This window comes from Bacillus rossius, chromosome 1 (assembly GCF_032445375.1).
Source record: "Bacillus rossius redtenbacheri isolate Brsri chromosome 1, Brsri_v3, whole genome shotgun sequence".
Taxonomy (NCBI): Eukaryota; Metazoa; Arthropoda; class Insecta; order Phasmatodea; family Bacillidae; genus Bacillus; species Bacillus rossius.
In genome coordinates, this window is record NC_086330.1 from 239,122,700 (window position 1) to 239,143,896 (window position 21,197).

Below are 21,197 nucleotides of genomic sequence, written 5' to 3' on the forward strand. Positions count from 1 at the left end.
AGCCCCAGCTGGAGGTTCCTGATGTCTTCCTTCAGAGTTCCGATGCATTTCAATTCCGTTGCGCGCGCAGCAGTTCACAGCTCCGCAAGTTCCAGCCCGCAGTTCGTCTACACTTCGCATTTTTTCAGCACCTCGAGCTCCCCTGCGGGCCTTCGCCGACGAAGCTGCTCCCTGCCACGCGCCGAGCTGCATTCAGGCTACCTTTCACACCGACAGCCGTAATAACGACTCCACAGGCCGGCCATTGGTCCGCGGACTGCTATTGGTTATTCACAGCCACCCCAGCGAGATTGCAACTCTCGGGCTGGGCTCCCGTATCCGCCACCCGCGGGACGCGGTCGGTAGCAGTTGGCGCTGCTAGGCCGCCCCCAGCATGCACACAAAACCAACACGCACTGCCAGCCTTCGGTTACCCAATAGGTCGCAGGGAACTCCCAGCCAACAGCCCGCGAGAGTTCAAAAAGTTCAAAATAATTTTATTCACATCAAAAGAAAATACACCTTGGTCGGTTTACAAACAAAAAGGTACAATACATGCCTCAGCCGCAGGCTCTTACACGAAAACAAATTTAAAAGAAAAACACTGAAAAAGAAAGGCAGAAAACAAGTCGAAAACAAATTGGGGGAAAAACACGAAAAACCCCGAAACAAATTGAAAAAGGAAAAAGGAAGCAAGAACAGGCAACAGGAGAAGCCCCTAAACGGCTAGCGAGACGAAAAGCGGGGAGTAAAAACCCCAAAAACAACCACGAGACAAAGAAAACGAAAAACTATTCATGGGCGGCAATATGCCACCGAGGCCACAAAAAGGAGGAAAAGAGGCGACCCGAACACTCGCGGGTCGCGGCAACAAAAGGAAGCGACGAATAAAAACATCGCAAAAAAAAAGAATGCCTAGAGAGGCCAATAAAAGAACCCAACATTAAAATAATAGGCAGCCATATTGGGTGCAGAAACAATGAAATAAATAAAAATAAACAATAAGCACAAGTGACAGCAAAAACAGCAAACTAATGGGGGATCCAATTAAAAATAAAGCCCCAACTAGAAAGTGGCCAGGAAGAGGCCAGGAGGCGCCCACGGGGCTCGTGGCGCAAACAAAAGCGCAATAAATCACCCAGCGCCGCAAAAAGATTAAAGAATTAACTCAACCCTAAAAGAAATAATTACATAGCAGAAGGCTGAAACAAGAGCACCCCCCCTAACCCTAACAAGGAGCCTATGGGGTCCAGGAGGGAGAGGGAAGACACACAAAGCACTAATTTAATAAATACAAACAGCAAACAAGACACGAAACACATACAGCACCCTGACACAATAAAGCAGTTAAAGTCCAAAATTACCCTGAAAAAGAATACAAAAACACACAGAAGCACACAAAGCACACCAAAGACAGCAAGAGTCAAACGACGCACAGCACGTAAAAACGTCAAAGTTAGGGGGGATCGGCGCGAAGAAAGTCACGAATCCGAGGATGCGCATGGGGCTCCGCAACGTCGTAGTCTCCGATGGACCGCACCAACGGGTTGAGGCTGCGCACGTTGCGTCGGAAGAACCGCTGGGCGAAGGCAGCAACCATCTCCACCAGCCGCCGGAGTCCAGAGAGGCGGTACAACAATTCCACGGGCGTCCACAGCGGGTACCCGAGCACCAGACGCAGGCCAGCGTGCAGCACCGAATTGATGGGGCGCCAGCAAGTCCGGGGGAGCGTCGCCCAAACCACCGATGCGTACAGCAAGACCGGCAGGATGTAGGTCTTGTACACCAACAGCCGCGTCGGCTGAGGCACGCCACTCCGCGCCCCCAGCACCGGCCGCAACGTCCTGTGCAGAATCCGGCAGCCCGCGAGAGAGATGCGCACGCCCCGAGAGACGACCACCGACTCCCCCCCTCATTCATATGAGAGTTTAATGCTTAAATGCAACTCCTCCATACAATGGTTACTTATACAAGCGATACACATTATAAACAGGTTATCATTTGTTCCCCCCAGTAACGCGCAAACAAGGACACTATTTAATTATTAAAAACACATAGCACTGACGAGCATCTTACATTGTACATTAATTATAAAATACAAATGCACTGTAATAAATGTCAATAATGCTTGATGCCATCTATGTTTGGGTTGCGGCACCACTCGTCGCTTATACTCCAAGGCTGGTGTAGAGAAGCCTGTGGGATATGGCTTTCTTTGAGAGGCGGCCATGTTGGTTTCAGAGGGAGGAGGCCGAGGCAAAATGCAGGACACGACAAGGTCGAATATGGGCGTGTAAAGTTAAGTAATGGTTAGCTTTCTTAAACTCTAGAAATTATTTGGTGAAATGCCTTTCATTACTAAACGGGGCTTAACTTTTGTTAAGCAAGGTTTAAAACTTTAAAAGAGCGTAGTGAAATTGGCCCTTACAAGGCTACGAAATGTACTTACAATACACACTTAAAAATCTTCATAAATATTTACAATCATAACATGTATTAACATAACTATAATACATTGTCTGTTAATATTCACAACTGCCATCTGGTGACGAGTAGTGGCTCTACAATGGCCATGGCCGAAATGTTGTGCCGCGGACAGGACTGTGACCCGGGTTTTAGTTTAAATAAAGAGGAGGTACGACGTCAACTTTGTCGACATGATGGACGTTTCCCCTACATGCTTGTTTGCGCGCGAAAGAGCTGCTCCCGGGTAGCATGGAGGCTGCCGGCCTGTGTCATCTCCCGACAGAGACTGACTCCCTTCCCAGCACCAGGATGGAGGGAGACGCTAACTCCCGCCAAAAAACACAGAGCGCGGGAAAACAGAAGCGGCCAGTTTTACGACATAGTCGCAAGTTGAACAATTTGTGTTTAGGGGAAAAGTAATTCAAAGCAGTTACAAGTTTAATCTTGCCCCTGGAAAGAAATACATTAATTTTTTTGTATAGTATGGCGGAAGCACCTTGCCACACCCGGCGGAGTGATATGGCCAACGTGGCCAGCAGCTCCACTATCTTCGTAGCGTTTGGGCACCGCTCACATTGGCACTCCACTACACGCACGGGCACGTTCTTCGCACACGATTCTGGGCAGGTGTTGAGGCCTGTGCGACGGGAGGAGCACCTACAAGTGGCGTCAATATACATAGTTTATATGACCATAAATAATTGCAAAACATATAACAAATGTTAAAATAAATAAAATAATGTTTTTTCTTAATGAACTATATTTGTTCATAATATTAATATAAAATGGCCTAAAAACGAACAGAATATAATTGAGGACAGTTTTGCGAAATTAGACCTAAACTGTTGCAAATAAACCTGTTCAGTTGTGGTATTCAAAATGGCGCTTATTGTATTTTTGTTTTTTTGACATCTTTAGAAATTAAAAACTTTTACCTGTTATAAATAAAGTTAAACTTCTGTTAAAAATTTGTTTATTGGTTTTTTTGTAATAAAATATTTTTATCGATAATTTAGTCAATTTTGCATGGCTTATGAATATGTTTTTTATACTTTATCGGGGTTGTCTTTGATACTGCGGTGCATTCCATAGAATAAATTTGTTTATTTTCTGAAATGGGGTTGTCATTTAAAGGGAGATTATTTATTTTTAAATAATGGGTAGAATTCGAAGATTTACATGTTCTGCAAAAAATTGTAAATCTGTTTATTCTCATGCAGAAGGTGGTGTGCAGATGTTAACGTTTCCTAAAGATGCGAACAGGTAACATTTTATTTTGTATTGAATATCTGTATACTGTTTTTTACAAACAAATCATTAAATGTGTTAAAAAATAGGAAATCATGTTTTTCACACACTATTCACCCCCCTAAATTTACCCTGAAGGTATGGTTTCTTAATTCCTACTAGTTTGTGAAAACTATTTTATATTACTATACCAGCATCGGACGTTGCGGCTTCGGGGACAGAAAAATAAATAAAAACTGAAAATATGTTTTTCAAGTTATAGAGATGTAAAACTAAATGTACCCTGAAAACATGGTTTATTAATTCCCACTTGTTCGTGAAAAATAACAGTTTAAATCTTACATTACTTGTGTTATCACACTACCATCGCCAGACCTTGTTTACTTGTGATCGTGTATCTCTTTGTTTAGCATAACTGTTAACAATTATGTAGAAGTATAAATGCGTTAATTCTTCCATTCCATATATTGAAATTAATCCCTGGATCCTGAAGCCATGATCGTATTGGCTGTAATTATCGGACGTCGCGGCTTTATAGAATGGGAAAAAAAAACCAAAATTTACTTCCAAGGAATGGTTTCATAATTCCTACTAGTAGGTAAGTAAAAAATTAATATTTTATATCTTACATTACAATACCTGTGCTTTTACGTTGCCGCTACCATTCATTATTTACCCTGCGATAAATTGGAATATATGTGTTCCACACACTAGAGATGTTCCAGAATTAACTCTACAAGGAAGGTTTTTTAATTCCTACTGGTTTCTGAAAAAATAAGTTTACAGATTACCTTACAATACCTATGTATTCACATAATCGTTGACATCATTGTTTATGTTTACCTGTGTGGGTTTTTAATTTTTTTTTTGAGAAATTTAGTTACTGTAGGTGGTGTTGTAATAATGAAATTCATTTCAATAATGACTGTATTGCAGTTATAAGGGATTTTTAATGCTTTCATTTCGAATTTGTGTTTTATTAGAATAAGTATGTAATTGTATTACAAAATGTTTGTTTTGCTACTTTGCATTTAAAGTACGTACTATTTTGAGTGACGTTGTAACGGACAAATCTAATGGGAGTCTAAAATATTTTACTTTGTTGAATGCACCTTTCCACATTAATTCGTACACCGGAAATACTGCAAGTAGTTTTACTTCTTTAGTTGTTAATTTTCCATCATGAAGACATAGTGGTGTTACAACAATGACCCTATTGTTAGAGAGGCCTTTTTTATTTCCTGATAAACCTTTGACAGCCATGACCTAATCACATTCTAATAGATGACAATCCACAATTATTTGTAATGAATGTGTCACTTTATCTGCCATGGTAGCATTTAGAAAAAAAAAAAAAACAACCAATGGTTTCATTAACAACTGTTTGTATCGCAACTTAGTTTTTCATAATAGAATAACTCAGAACTTTCATAATCTACAATACTTATATATTTACTGTTTTTAACCTTTTTGTGGCTCTTTCACACTTCTCAAAAGCATGCAATGTGGCAGCCGTCTTTTTATATTTGTTTGAAAATATACTGGGTACGTAGTATAAATAGTATTTTTTATTCATAAATTTAAAATAAAAGCACATTACACTGTTCAAATTTATTTCCTAATGGTGATGGCAAAACTTTATGCTTAAGTTCACAGCCCATATGTAAAAATTATATAAAGGGATTTGACATCCGTAAAAGTAAATAATTATTGTATTGTTTTATATATTTTTTGTTTAATTTTTTAACAATTATGTTTGCTATAGCATGGAAATGTATGAATTTTCTTATGTACTAATTTAAAGTTTTTTTTATGTTTCTCCTCTTTACTATCTCAATTAAAGAAACTATGCGCAGATTTAAGTAAAATTGGTGATTTACGTGCTAGTAACATAATCTCCACATAGTTTGTACATAAATTAGCGGACTTGCTAATAGCGTATACTTACTATTTTAAAATTTATCATTCTTTATTAGCCCTGTAGGCATACAGCTTTAATCCACAAATGTCCTTTAATTTCTCTTTCTGCTTTGGGAATGAACAAAACATTATATCTGATTACATATTTCTGTAAGCATTACTGTACCCAACCACAAATCAAATTGCAATATGTTTTCACTTTTTATAATCATCCATATTGCGAATGGTTTTGCACAATTTCCCCTGAAGGCTGGTGAAGCGCAGTGTCTCAATTCCTGCCGTCCTGCAGTTTGTTAGTTACCACGTTCACCGCCAGAGTGGCGCACATGGTGCTGTAGCCCCGAGCTGAAGTCGTCAAGATGGTGGACCCACATTTAGCAACGTGCACTCGTATATATTACCACCTTCCACGAACATCGGATATACTGAGCATATTGGTGTGCCAAAGTAAACTTTATGGTAGAGAAACTATCCTGGAATAAGTTTTGTAAACTTGAACAGTTATAACAAGATATAATTGTGACTTAAAAAATACCTATAATTTATTAGCCAGGAAAATTGTGTTGGAACAAACATGGCATCAAAGATATTTAACATTTTGTTGCTTTACTAAAGCATTACAAATTAGGCGCTATTATTAAAGTATTTTTCAATCTGAATTGCTGTGCAATTGATACATTTAACCAAAATTAATCTGTAACATTTTAAAACACTTATTATAACGCTACGTATACGTATGTATATTTGTTTGTGTTTAAATGACAGAAATCAGTCTGTAAATACTTCCTACAAACAAACCTTATATTTATTGAGTTGATTCAACATTTAAGATTTAATACTAACAATTCCATCACAAATTATTTTATAAAATGTGGCATCAAATGAATGTAGGCTAACAATTTCTTGTTTCTCTTCAGTTTGACGAACACTGCGCTATCTCTATATTTCAATGTTAACTAAGGATTGACAGAAATGTAATCGGTATTTTTTAAGTTTCATTATTTATTTTTATGACTATAAATTATAACATAAAGTATCAAAGGATAGTTGTACTATTATAAAGTTTAGTTTGGTACACCAGTACGTTTATTACATCCCTCGATGTTCGCGAAAGTTAATATATACAGATAAATCTCACAGGTTCTGAATCTTTTTGATATTTTTGAGACTTGTACAGATGATAGCACCGTGTTTACACATTTACATTTCATTCAACTTCCATTCCAAACTTCCTACCGAATGCCATATACTTACCAAGAGTTAAGATGTTTACACATTTGAAAAAAAATGTTATTGCTTTCCTGAGGTGGGATTTCTGTAAATAATTTGGTTAAATTATTTATTAGAAAAAAGGTGGACACAAGATAAACATATACATTGCAGGTAGGCAGATATGTGCTCTGTACAGAGTAGTGCAAGTTTCTGATAAAATCACAATAAATATTTATCCTTAAAATTTTCTGTTTCAATTCCTGTTCCTTTTTGCGTGAAAATCTGGGTAGGATTTTAATCCTAGCCATTTTTAGAATTATTTTTTCAGAAGTATATTTGTTTTTAAAGTATTAAAAAACACAAGTTTCCTTTTAATTAAGGCCTATCAAATTTTTCAAAATCCACACCGAATGAAAAAATAAGTGCTTTTGAAGAACTTTGAATAGTTTAATAATGCTTGTTGTGTATTTTAGAGGCTGACCTGACCTTCAGTAAAATGGGAACTACCAAGACACTAATGCAAAAGAAAAAGAAATTTAAAAAACCAAAACACAAGGAAAAGTAACTTACAAAAATTTACTTATTTCGGAGGCAGTAAAAATTCTCATCAATGGGCTATCTAAAATTGTATTGTACAATCCCTAAAAAGGGTACCTTCTGTACGGTATGAAATTGTGTACACATTTTCAATGTATTTAAATTTGATTCAGATTTATATATACATGTATATATGTGTGTGTGTGTGTGATTTAACTTTGTTATAGTTTGGTTAACACAAACCTCATTATTGCAAATTGTCAAAATTATTGTCCCTTCAGGTATTATTGAGGTTTGACTATATTTATGTTTTGTTTGGATGCTACTTATACAGTGTTACTTTTGACCATATTGTTTTGTTTTGTGTTGAAGATGCCGCGTGTGGGTCCAGAACAGTGGGAACAAGGAGCTGCTGAAAAAGACCAACAACAAACTTCACAAGTTGCGCTTCTTGTGCAAACTGCACTTTGCAGACGACCAGTACCTGAACAAATACAGGACCAGGTTGTCTAAAATGGCCGTTCCAACAATCTTCAGTGAACCACCACTTTCAGACAAAGAAATGGAACTGTTTGAAGGTAAGCGTAACTATTTTGTTGTGAAGAGTTGTCGATTATTAGACAGATCTGTGATAGCTCAATCATTGCTGTTAAAATGACCACTTGCTCTATCATGTATGGGGGCAAAGGAAAGCATTACTCGTGTTACGTTCTGGATTGGCCCTGCAAGGCAACCAATAATAATAAAATCCTGTTTTACTAAAAAAAAAAATTGTGATAATGATATGCATTAACTTTCTGATTTTTTTAAAGTTAGATTTTCCCCAAAATTAGTATGAATTATTCATTAAATGGAGGAGTCTTTTCTTCTAGTTTTGAAAAATAAAAGCTTTTTGGGCAGTATTTTGTTTTATTATTTTCCAACAAACGCAGATCACAATTTATGATTCAAATCTAAATGATTTCCCACACAAATTCACTGTAGCTCATTGCTCGATTACAAAAAAAAAAAAAAAAAATTAAAGTGCCTTAGTTATATGTAACTAAGGTAAATTGTTGCAAGGAGATGACAACAGTCATCCTGGGCTGATGCCGATGCCTGGAGTCTAATTTATAGTTACATAAAAGAAAAGTATATATAAAAAGTTTGTAAAAATCTCGGCCTGGCCCCGGCCAGCAGGCGTTAAATTGTCCCATCACACTTCCATATGAAAATTCGGTGAGTTGCTTCTGACGCGACCTACTGGTACGATGATCAAGCAACAACTAGTTGTAGGATGAAGCTACCTTACCTTACAAAAGTGGAAACCAAGGGAAGGCAGCCCCGTGGGTCAACCAACCTATCACAAAACACATAACCATAATAGGGAAAAATATGCGCGAAAATTGTTTTCTGAAAGTCTGGAATATAACATCACACAACAGCATGGTTCATTCTGATTGGCTGGCTAAAATAGTGCCCAGTGAACATTCTGATCCATTGCTGTGCATTCATGCGTCTACGTGATGGAATTTTTCAGCAATGCACTAACTTGAGGCGTAAAAAATAATTTATGGTGCCAGGGTCTCACACCCCAAACTTTCTTTCTTGTGCATGTGGAATTTTCAGCATAGTAAACGAGAAAATGCTTTGAAAAAAAAAAAAATACAATTGTTAATTTTAAATGACCAAGCAAATAGAGGGAAAAGAATAATAAAAAAAACTACTATAAAGGCAAATATTTGCTCTTTCATAGAAGTATCAATATTACAATTTAACTCTTTACTATTTTATTTATTCTTTGCCTTTCATTGCCTTACATTCAATTTAAAATGTTTTTCTGTATGTTTCGCTTAATGTAATATGCTGTAGTTATTTTCTCTTGTCTTTGCCCTGGATTATTTATTGTTAAAAAAAGAATGGAAAAAAAAGAACTAGTATTACTTCAGGAATGATGTGAATGTGCTGGATGAGCCATTACTTATGAAGAATATCAGAAAGTGGTGGAAGCCTCAATTTTAATATTAGACAAATATCTGTATTGACAGATATTATTATTTCTGCAAGTTACATTTTTTAAGAAGAATTACGCCCACATTCCTAACTCAACGGAATGGATGTCTATAAGCGTATTACTACTTTATAAGAAGAGGTAGTCGCCAAACTTTAATAGAAATTACCAAAGCTGTTAGTTTATATACAGCAGCGATTAGCTAATCTACGACAAAGTCGTTTAACACAAGAAACTCAGAAGATTCTATGCTAGTCTGCCTACCCGAAGGAAGTATGTCCTTCAACTGTCAGACTTCTACGAAGTAGCTGGAATCAATAATATTGCTGACGCAGAGAACATCAGGTCCTATCGCACCAACGTGAGCCGATCCAGAAACTGCAAGTCCTGAAGGAAGGACGTTCCAACTGTTAGCAGTCGTAATTTCTGACCTACGCAGACCAAAAGTCCATCCGAGGATGCCTTCAACGTTGTTATACCGTGGTGTCACATCATACTGAATTTGGTCGTTCTCCCCAATTGGTTGTCGAATTATTCGATTTACATTAACAGTTGAAGATGTAACTAAATCATCCGTAGCTTAATTTCATAGCCATACCCATACTAACTTTTAAAACCGTAACTTAATTAAGATAGAAGCTACGTAATCTCCTGATGATTTCATTCTCAAAGACCCCATGTAGTTGGCAATGATTGTTTTGTTCTTTAATTAACTATAACCAGCTGTATTGTTAATTTTATAAATGAAATAGATGGTATCTGTAATTACCTTATAACTATTAGAGTAACTGTAGTCATTTTATTGAGTTAACATTTGTAATTTACTATAATGTTGCCGACCCAGTGGTCCATTAGCCAAACCACTGAGTACACATAGTCTTAAGCATTTTATTAATCATTTTATTTATATAATGTTTTGATTTAAATTCTTAAAAGCAAATTAGAATCAGTACACATAATTTATTCCCTTTGCTTACTTGAGAAATATATTAACTATGAGTAATGTTTTTTTTAAAGCTAATCAAAGTGATTTGGCATTTTAACAATTGATTCTGTGATATCGGAAACCATCTGTTATAACATAACTAGAATTAGAAGAAAAAACTAGAGTTAAATGTAAAAAGTTAAAAAGTTATGTCTGGTTGTTGTGTGTTTTGTCAACGGAACATTCAGTCAGTTAACAAATACATTCAATATTTCATACAGATTTTGACAGTTTTGTTCTTTATGTATTGTGCTGTGGTACGGGTCATTAAAGTGCAAGAATACGCTAGTCATCTACAGTAGTCAATAATTTAACTCAAGGATTAGTACCATACTACATTTAACTTTATGTTAAAACTAACCAAAATAAATAATTAAGATATTTTAGCATGAATGAAATTCCTTAATTGCCTATGCAAAATAGATAAAACATAATTAAATAATTATGAAACCTTAAGACAACATAAAACATTCCTAGCAAAGTGTTATCATTAGCAGGGGGCAGGAATTATACCATGTTACACTCCATTTGATTAACAGGCAAATGTTTTGCTTTAAGTTTTCCTTAAGTGACTTTTTAATCTCACCATGACTCCCTAATAGTACGAGAGCTAGCAATTTTTTCCAGAAAGAATTTTAAGTCAGCTGGTTTCTTGATATTTCCTTTTTCATTGAGATTAGGTAGGGATACAGTACGTCTGGCACCTGGGAACAGTAGCGTTTACTTGTGCGCATTCCCTTTGTACAGGTGAAAATTTTGGTAAATATGTAGTGTACGGATTAGCGCCAAAAAAAATCGTACAAATCTGAAATAACTTTCATTATATGCTCTTTCACGTCCTCTTTTCATAACCGCCTGCGGAGATAAGAAATTCCAATTACTTTTGGAGATATCAAATTTTTAAATTTTAATCACTATACCTGCACATTGACACGGCTATCACCATTGTTTTTTTATTTACGAGTATCAATTTTTTTTTTTGGATAATGGTGTCACGTGATAGTTCGTGATAGGCCAATATTCAAATGAACCAATAGGCCGCATTCAACTTAGGTGAGTTTTTAATGTTTCAAATTTTTATGCTTTAAAAACTTACGTTTGTTCCTACTGTTAATCCTTTGTTCCGGTTTGTTAGGTTAGATCAGCTACATTATAAATACTTTAAAACTAAACAACAATTAAAATAAATTTTATTATTTTTAATGTCCGTTCAGTTTCAAAGTATTTATAATGTAGCTGACCTGACCTAATCTACCTTTGTCCCGTTTTGTTAGTTCAGGTCAGTTACATCATAAATACTTAAAACTATACAACAAGTAAAATAAATTGATATTATTTTTAATTTCCGTTTAATTTGAAGTATTTATAATGTAACTAACCTTACATAATGGAAAATTTCTGTTATTTAGGCATTCACGCGCACACGGTAAAATATAAAATGGCTACGTTCGAATGATTACATAGGTCTTGTATTGCAAAATAAGAACGGCGATATCTCCAAAAGTAATTGGAATTTCTTATCTCGGCAGGCGGTTATGAAAAGAGGATGTAAAAAAGCATATAATGAAAGTTATTTCAGATTTGTACGATTTTTTTTGGCGCTAATCCGTACACTACATATTTACCAAAATTTTGGATTTTAAAATCATTTTAAGATAGTTTTTTTTCTCATCATTTTTTATGTCTTTTTAGAAATATAAATGTACAAGTGCCAAACAGTTTTGCCATTGCTTACACTGCTCCCAATGCAATTTTAGTAATAATTTTTTTTTAAATCATTGTAGTATACCTGATATTTCTATTTGATACAGTTCTGTAATCGTAGATTATAATATTAATTGGCCAGACATAAATTTGGGTGTTTAATTAAGAGCCACACTGATTTAAGTCTCTGAAAACATAGGTGAGTTAGAAGAGTGCTGTATAACAGGTATTACCCTCTCTTCGCGGGGAAGGGCCGTAACCCTGTCAGGCGTAGAAAAAATTACATTTTGACACACTCCACCAGCACAGCATCCAATTCTTCACGAGAGCAATTTGAAGCTGATTAAAGTCACTAGAAGGAGGATGACGATGCCTAACACGCCTCCTTAAATTAGCCTACAAATGCTCTATCAGATTCATATCGGGAGATGGTGCAGGTCAGACCAAAACTGTAATCCCCACATGCTCCAATCGCTGAGATTTCTTGCGGTATGCATCAAAATTAACTGTTCACAATAAATGGATCAAATACCTCAAAACACTTCTGGGCAGTCAGAGTCCCATTATCAAAGAAAATCAGCTCAGTGCGAGCTTGGAAATTTATTCCTCTCCAAACCATAACTGATCGTCTCATTAGGAGGCCACCCATCTTCAAAAAATAAGGAAGAATTACCGGTTTAAAACAAGTGCTATTTTTTTCTTTTCATTCTTTATAAATTATTTTTACAGTATTATTAATATAAAATATTTGTTTGTGGTGGACTTTGTTTAAAAATTCTTTAAAGAAACAAATTCTTACTGCAAAATAAAAATAATAATTGTATTTACTAGAATATTGGTGGGGGGGAATAAATTTGTCAATTTTTTTTTCTCTTTTTAATGAATTTCAACAAGGTGGGCAGTATTTCAATAAAATTCCTTATAAAAAATCAGCTCCAAGCCAGGGTTTAGTATTTTTGAAGTTATACTTTGTTGGGCATGTTATGGAAAAATGATGAGTTAATTTTTATTATGTGCACTCACCATGCAACAAAATTTTCACAGGATGAAAAAAAAGCTACATACAAAAAAAAATGGCAGATTTACATGTTGCAGCATAAACCTATGTACATATCCCAATTCATAAACATTGGGGGATGCACCAATCATATTGGTGTGCCAAATGAAAATTTTTAGTAGCAAAACTATTCACAAATAAAATTTGTAAATTTAAATAATCATAGAAAGTAATCTTAACTTCAAAAATATGTTAGAAATGTAGCATTACTGTATTTTTTACACATAATCTCATTAAGTTCATATTGTGCTTCGATAGCGTAATGACAAAGCGTGCGTGTACAAAAATATTGCAGTTAATTTTTATTTGCTTCAAATCCCATCACCGAAAAAAGTTTTTATATAAATGAATATTACAGTAATCAAATTGTACGTAAAGCAAAAGTGATTTATTAATTTTTTGACGTGACAACGTCTAATAAATATATGAACGCCGGCTGCACGCACGAAAAAGTATCCCGTAACGCACATTGTCCCACTACAATGTGTCCCGTTACGCTCATTGTACGCTTGCGCCGCATCTCTCTTCCACTCGATTGGAACAACCATCAATTTGATTTTTCAATCATGTTTTCGTCGTTTGAATTATTAATATTATGTAATTTAATGATCGTCCACCGATTTTCAGCATAATCGGTACGGTTATTTTAAAGTAATGTTGAATTTTCAAATACGTTTTTGTATGAACTATGGTGTTTTACAGTTACACATAATAATTCAAATTACACCCGGGATCTTTTGCACAATGTATTAAAAAATATTGTAATACATTATAAATAAGTTTGGTGTATTTGGGATGTGTATTTGTTATAAAATCGTATTATAAAAACAAAATAATATTATTCCTCTACGGTGCTGCCATCTACGGTGACGGACGTGAACTGAACGAAGTGCGCTATCTATCAGCTTCCGCGACAACCAGGCACTCGTTAATACATATTTTCCTTTGTTTATTGCGAGGGGCATTAGTATTAATGAATTATAAATAATATTTCGTGCCCGGGGCCACAGTTGCATATCATTTTGAGCACTGGAACAAAAAAAAAACATAGAATATTCTCGACAAATTTTAATCTCGGCCCCAGAGCACCACGAGCGTCTTGGTTGAAGATTAAAGCCGAAATTCTTTCTTAAATGTACTAATACTTTTTTATTAACTGCAAGTGCATTTTTATTAAATTTTATTAAATTCTATGTTTAATTTCACGACGAACAAACTTCTTTGCGAAAAAGCGTAAAACATTCTCGACGATCTTGAAGTTAAATAGCAAACATGTATAAAAGTTATAGTTAAAATAATCTCTTTGTTAAAGTAATAAACATATTTCAATTAATGAGTGCAAATAAAAGTAAATTTATCAATGAAATTGTAGATTTCATTTCACTCCTTCTTTGTATCCATACAAAATAGTGATAATTCAATAAAAATGATTCAGTTTTATTCATAAAAGTATGCTATCATTTCATCAATGTTTTGTTATGACGTTGTCACGTTAAACTATCGTCTGTAAACCGACTTTACAGACAACCAATTTTTTTGTATATAATAACTTTTAATACAAAGCTCAGTGTGTTGGTTCAGTTGTTTCATACTACATAGCCTTTAGTTGTTTCTTATAGTAAAATTAATAATATAAGCACAACAACAAGTTTTTTGTGTAGTTGTTAACATTGTTGTGCTAATTTTTTAAAAATATTATTACAGCAGCACAAGAAATTATTTTTTTAGAGTAGTTTTGCACAAGAATTTGTTGGGTCGAATATAAGGTTATGGGAAAGTTGAGAAATTGATATTGGTTACCAGTACTTGTGCTTTGTTGATGGTAACAGCAAAACTAAGTCTGACGGGAAACAACTCGTTTGAATTGGAACGGTGGATCATTGGGGATAATTGGAATTCAAGGTATGATAACACTTTCCCCTTTACCGACACCTGTTAAAATAGTGGCACCAAGTATATTCTGCCCCAATTGTGTCATCCGAAGCCGCGTTCCATTACATAGTCGAGGAGCATCTATGTATATTTCACATAAGCATAACTTGTACATTTAGTTTCATTTGAAGTTTATGTGAGGGTACTACCGAAAGTTCAAGTGAATTAAAAAACTTCGCAGGATATGAAGTGCTTTGTTCTGTATCCATGAATGTATATATTGACATATAATTCTTCATTTCCCCTTGCAAATCTTTTAAAATATAAGTGTTGATATTATTTACGATATCATTTTTGGCGCCAAAATTTCTCTTGCGCACAACCACTGATCACTATTCAAATTTTGTTGCAAGTCCGGGAAAACTTGAGTAATACTATCCACATCATTTTCTACTAAATTACAAAATTCTCTTGAAAGTAAAATATAACCTTCAGCATCAACGTTCAAACAACCATCACTGAAGAAAATAAACAAATACCTAACATCAAAATTAAAAAAAAAAATTAAGTTTTGCTTGGCGGTGACAGAAAAATAAAAATAAATGTGAAAGCGGATGTTGTACTAAATTGAACAGTGAATTGACCGCTGGTATTACAATAATATATTGGCGAATTATTTAATTTACTTATTGAAACGCCATTGCCGCACATGATTTAAGCCAAATTTTATAAATTCTAAAAGTTTTACTGATGGGAGTTTCAAAAAGTTGGCAGGTATGACTTTGAAAATAAAGTTAACTCTGTAATTGAACACGCCTACATTTTTAAGTAAATAAGTTTCCATGGATAAACAATTTATTTATAGGAACTGTACCCCTGTTAAATGGAAAAGCAAGCTGGTTTTATTTCAGTAAGAATTTAATTTTTTTTTTTTTTTTTGTTATGTGGCCTACAGCTTTTCGCCAACAGCCAAAGGGTTATCATATTCAGCGTGAATCTCAATTTCGAGTCGTTATCAAATATCAGAATATATATGGTACACCCAGGCCTTACCCGGGACTCGAACCCAGGACCCCTCGCACCATAAGCCGGTGTGCATCCGACTACGCTACGGAGGTCGGCTATTTAATAATGATGGGAATTACTATTACGTTAAAATGTGGTTGTTCTTTTGTCTCTCTTGATAAGATTTTTTTTTACGATTTCTCATCCTAGTATACCATATCTGCCAACTTGTACGATAATCCCGTAATTTTTACGGAAAATAATTCATATTACGATTGTACGAAAATTAGGAACATCTTACTATTTTTGTCTGTTCAAAAATGCAGTATAATAATTTAGTGCCCATATAAATGTACCGTTTGAGCAGCATTTGTTATTGTTTAACAACATGGCGTCCGCAATAATATGAGAATAATGGAGCCAGAGAAAAATCTTTCCGAAAAGAAAGTAATTTTTGTAAGTTTCGTTGGTACACAGCAGGCTGGATGGCAACTGATCTTGCTAATCTTTTGTGCGGAAGAGTCATGAAAGTAATTTTTGTGAGTTTTGTTGGTACACAGTAGGTTGGCTGGAGGTGGAGACGCAGGGGGGGCCGCTCCGGTTGCTCGCGCGCCATTGGTTGGTAGTGTACGACGTCACTGGGGGGACAGCTGGTCGGGTGGAAGTAATGCCGCGCAGCAACGGTAATCGCCGGAGCTGAAGTGCGATTCAGTTATTGCTCCAAACTACATAAACATTTTACTTTCAGAAGCAGATACAGTAGCAAAAACAATGATTCACAACACATGTATTTTACATTTAGTTTGTAGATAATATTTATCGAGAAATTACTTCTGTGTTGATAAATGTTTTAGTCCAATTTTTGAATGTAAATTTGCAGTTTTTTACTTGTAAAAAGAAAAATTCGTTAATTTTAACGTTAAATTAACGCTTAGTTTAATTAAAGCTTAAATATATCTCAATGTATTATCACTGTAAAAGAAAAAAAATCGTAAACTGTTTTATTTCTGCATGCATACTAGCTGCTAATATAATGCTAATATAAATTATTAGGCGATGTTCCCTCATGCATTTTTATTGTCAAATCTACGCATACAATAAGCATAGTGTTTCAAATGTGAGTAGGCCTAGTAGTACTCCAAAAGTTAATGGCAAAAAATTTGATACAACAATGTAATTTACACTTTTCCAAGTGGTATTTTATACACATTATGTCGCGATGTAAATTTGTATTACTTACATAATTTTAATTTTATGAAGAATAAAAAAGACGGCTCAAACCGTGTTTCCGTGACATTATTTATACAATTATAAAGTCTCTAAAAATGATTACAATTAGCTTAGTACATGCATCACTTGTTTGTTTTAATACATAAAAATTAATGCATCACTTTAAACATGTTACAGACGACGAAAGATGACAATGTCATGACATTTCATTACCTTTCGCATACAGGCGTATCCGAAGCTTCAACCGATGTCATCCTCAGGCGTTGCTGATCACTCCTAATCTTTAGCAGATGATGATGATGATGATGATGATAATGATGATGATACCCATAAGCGGTTTTTTTTCGCTGCATGTTTTTTCAAGGCTTCAATTTTCTTTTTATGGTTTAAATGTCGAATGCGAATGAATGTTCTTGTTTTCACAAACAAATGTAAAATTTTTCTGTTTATTTCAGGGAATTTCTCTTGCAGCAAAGATGTCATGTTTTCTATTACGTTTGGGCTCTTGGATATGTATGACCCATGAACAGCAGCAAATACGACTTCGAACTGAATTACTTTATCCAACCACTCGGGTGAAGGTATCGTGAGTCCTCCTCTTGATATTATTGAAAGCCAATCTCGGGGTGGACTGGTCATAGCACAATTTTCACTTGTTAATCCTAAACATGGGTCTATAGATCGGCATTTGAATGCTATGTATCCAGCTACATATTTAACTGCATCTAGTGTAACATCTGCACAAAATACATTTTCTGGAAGGTCATTAGGATTTTCGTCCACCAATAACTGCACAATTTCAGTTTCATCTTCTGTTACAGGATCGCCTTTGATGTCACTCGGCACATTTTCCACAACACTGATGCAAAGTTCGTTCGTTAGGAACTTTATGAATTCGCCTTCTGTGTCTAATTCACTCTGTTCAGAAGGTCCCATACTTATATCTTCTCTCACTGATGCATTCCTGGATAGAGGTACATCACTTGCATTTCCTGTTAGAATTAATAGGCGAATTCTATTTCTCACTTCAAAAGGCGTCGGGTTGTTGTAAAACATTCCAAAGCCACGTAATCTTGAAAAAAAATTTTCCAGACAATCTTGATTTAATCTAGATGTGAGAATGTACTTTGCATCGTGTTGTTTCATGTCCTCATACAGCCCCATGAGAGATTTTATGGAAATAATAAAACCCTTCTGGAAAGGCAGTAAAGTATTTCTGTTACCGAAACGTAATTCTGGACATACTTCCAAAAATCTTTTTAGTGTATTTTCTTGGCTTCGATGGTTAAGCCCATAGCCACTTCTTAGGGGTGCTTTCACATCCTTTGGGGTTCTCGAATTCAATACATCGAATACGTCATTAACAAGTTCAACAAAATTGCATTCAATGTCCTTTTTTAGTACGTATTTGAGAGCCTGGGCTGTACGATGGGAAAATAACTGTGCTGCTATTCTGACATTCTGGCGAGAACGCCCAGACACAGTCAAATGTGTTTCACTTATATGATGAGTGATCGAAAGATCACACTTCTGATAGTCCAAAAGTTCTAACACTTTCTCTTTAGTAAATTTCGTGCCGTCAGGTAACATCACGCCGTCGTCCAGGAAGTGGTTTCTAAGTAGCTTAAGTAAATGTGGCACATCAAACATGACCCAAACCTTCCTATTTGTGTGTGCCGGGTTTACAAAATAGGGCTTGTTTGTGTTTACACACAGCTCTTTCCACACTTTTGCATTCTTGCCACCCATGTCACATGTAACTGCAACTACATGTACGCCAGTGGCCTCCACCTCAATGATAATATTTTTCAAACATTCGCTGGTCATTGTAAAATCGAAGTCATAAAACACTGGCTGCTTCCACCCAAGGAACAAACCACGAATCATTGCAACTTGTACATTGTTGTGCGGTCCTAATATCATGTCATTTTTTGAATCGTAGCATATACGACTATCAATGTTCATTTCATCGAAGGTTAGCACTGCGATCTTGCCCATTTCGCTAAAAGTTTCTGCCTTGGCTTTCAACAGGCACAACACTTCGCTCAGAATTCCTGGGTTGCACTTAATATCTTCCGTCCATTTCTGGAGAGTTGACCGACATGGCAAAGGGAAGTTGCGCTTCCTTAAGTACATGTATGTTTTTTTAGACAAAGTTCTTAATGTTAAAGCACTCGCAATATCTTCTGCATGCCATATGACCCTTTTTTTACCACGTAACAAGCAACAAATTTGACCACGCGTAAAACATTTCGACAGCACTGCCTCCACTTTACTGATAGTTTCTTTTTTAACACGATTTGTTATTAATGATTCATTATTAAAACTTTTCGAAAACTTGGCTTTTTTCAAAGCTACTTTACACTGTTTTAAAGAGGCTTCAAGAAATGCATTTCGTTTTTCTAAATTATGCACTGTTTCCTTTAACTTGCTAATAATGTCCTTATCATTACTCTTGCACGAAGTTTCATCAAGGACATTTTCTGTATTAGTTTCTTGATCAACTTTCCTCTTCTTTGGGGAAATATTTTGTAAAGTCTCAATAGCTCTTTTCCTTGTTTCTCTTCTGTCACAGCGTTTCTGGCGTTCACATTCAACCTAAAAAAAAGTACCTTTTGTATTTATTTCCTTTACTTACAGTTATAACTTTCATTCAAAACTATTTAAATTCTACATTTTTACCAAATAAATGAAGGTACTATCCGTTTGTGCAATCTGTGTGCCAGCCTGAATAATAATCTAACAAGGAATATAGAAAGATATGAGTTTTATCTCATGTGATAATGCCTAAAGGCTTAATAGGATATTACCTTATTACCTACAAGATATTAGCAGGAGTATGCTCTGAAACACTTCAACACTATCGAGGTGCTAATTAATTGAATCATACCATGGCTGGAATAATATCCACGAACCTCGTCACATGAAAATGGTATCTAAGTATATACAATAAAATTAATATAGGTGTATATAAAATCAATATCTACCTAGAAAATAACTAAGTTTTTTTCACTGACCCCATTTATTTTATGTACGAATAATGGATTTATGTAAAAAAAAATATCAAAAATGCAATTTTAAGTTTTATTTAATAAGTGTTATTACAGGGTCTCTTTAAATTCCACTGAATTGTGACATTATAATCTGATGATATTTAAGAAAAGATTATACATATTTATTGTTTAAAGCTAAAATATGTTAATTTACTATAGGTCATAAAATTGATCCTATCATTTTAAAAATTAATCTTTAACATGTTTACAGCGGTGAGACCAGAATATTGTAAAATACTCCAACCACTTGTTTACTGACGTGTCACTTAATAAATTGAAGTCACTCTAAGTTTTATTTTGAAGCCTGCGACCCTCCCTACATAAACTTGACCTGCCAGCTGTCATAATGAAAAAAAAACACCTATAGCAGTTTTAATTGGTATATTAAAATATGTACTTAAGAAATAATTATTTCTCTATTCAACTCTCTATAAAAAGTTAGTAGTTTAAATTTCTAACATTTGAGGGAATGGCGTACCTGATAAAAATCTACATACATTATTGAGCTAAAATCATACATAAGGTCAAGAGAATGTAGAAGGTTTTGAAGACTAGTTTACTATAACAAATAACGCCAAATTATAAAGTTATAATTAACTAAACAATAACGTAAATTACCTGCTCTTCCGATGGTTCCTTTGTTGACACTATTTGTTGTGCATGCCAATTGGGTATTTGTTGGGAAGGAATTGCATTCGGTCGCAACTTCTTCCTTACTGGCAAGCCCAAAAGCTCGTTCCTTAAGTCTCGCTCATAGTCTTCTGAAAGAAAGTGGACTGAACACACGCGAGCATTGCTAATATTAAATTTATCTTCCCGCTTGCATCGTGATACCCACACCTTTTGAAGTTCGAAATTTGTAGGAAAACGATGGTAAATAATGTCTGAAGTCTTGCGTCCATAGTTACTGCAGCTTGCTATTGCACAGTTGTGATTGCT

General features: G+C 35.1%; 1 protein-coding gene across 4 annotated transcripts in view; it reads left to right on the plus strand.

Moving 5' to 3' along the window:
• Window positions 1-3,308: 3,308 nt before the first annotated feature.
• Window positions 3,309-21,197, plus strand: part of LOC134527396 (52 kDa repressor of the inhibitor of the protein kinase-like) — a 52,847-nt gene continuing 34,958 nt past the window's right edge. The window contains exons 1-2 of one of the 4 annotated variants that reach the window (XM_063360056.1): window positions 3,309-3,708; window positions 7,735-7,940. In XM_063360056.1, the coding sequence (XP_063216126.1) occupies window positions 3,602-3,708; window positions 7,735-7,940 (313 nt within the window). In that variant the 5' untranslated portion in view covers window positions 3,309-3,601. The other 3 variants (XM_063360055.1, XM_063360057.1, XM_063360054.1) reach the window with 3 other exon arrangements.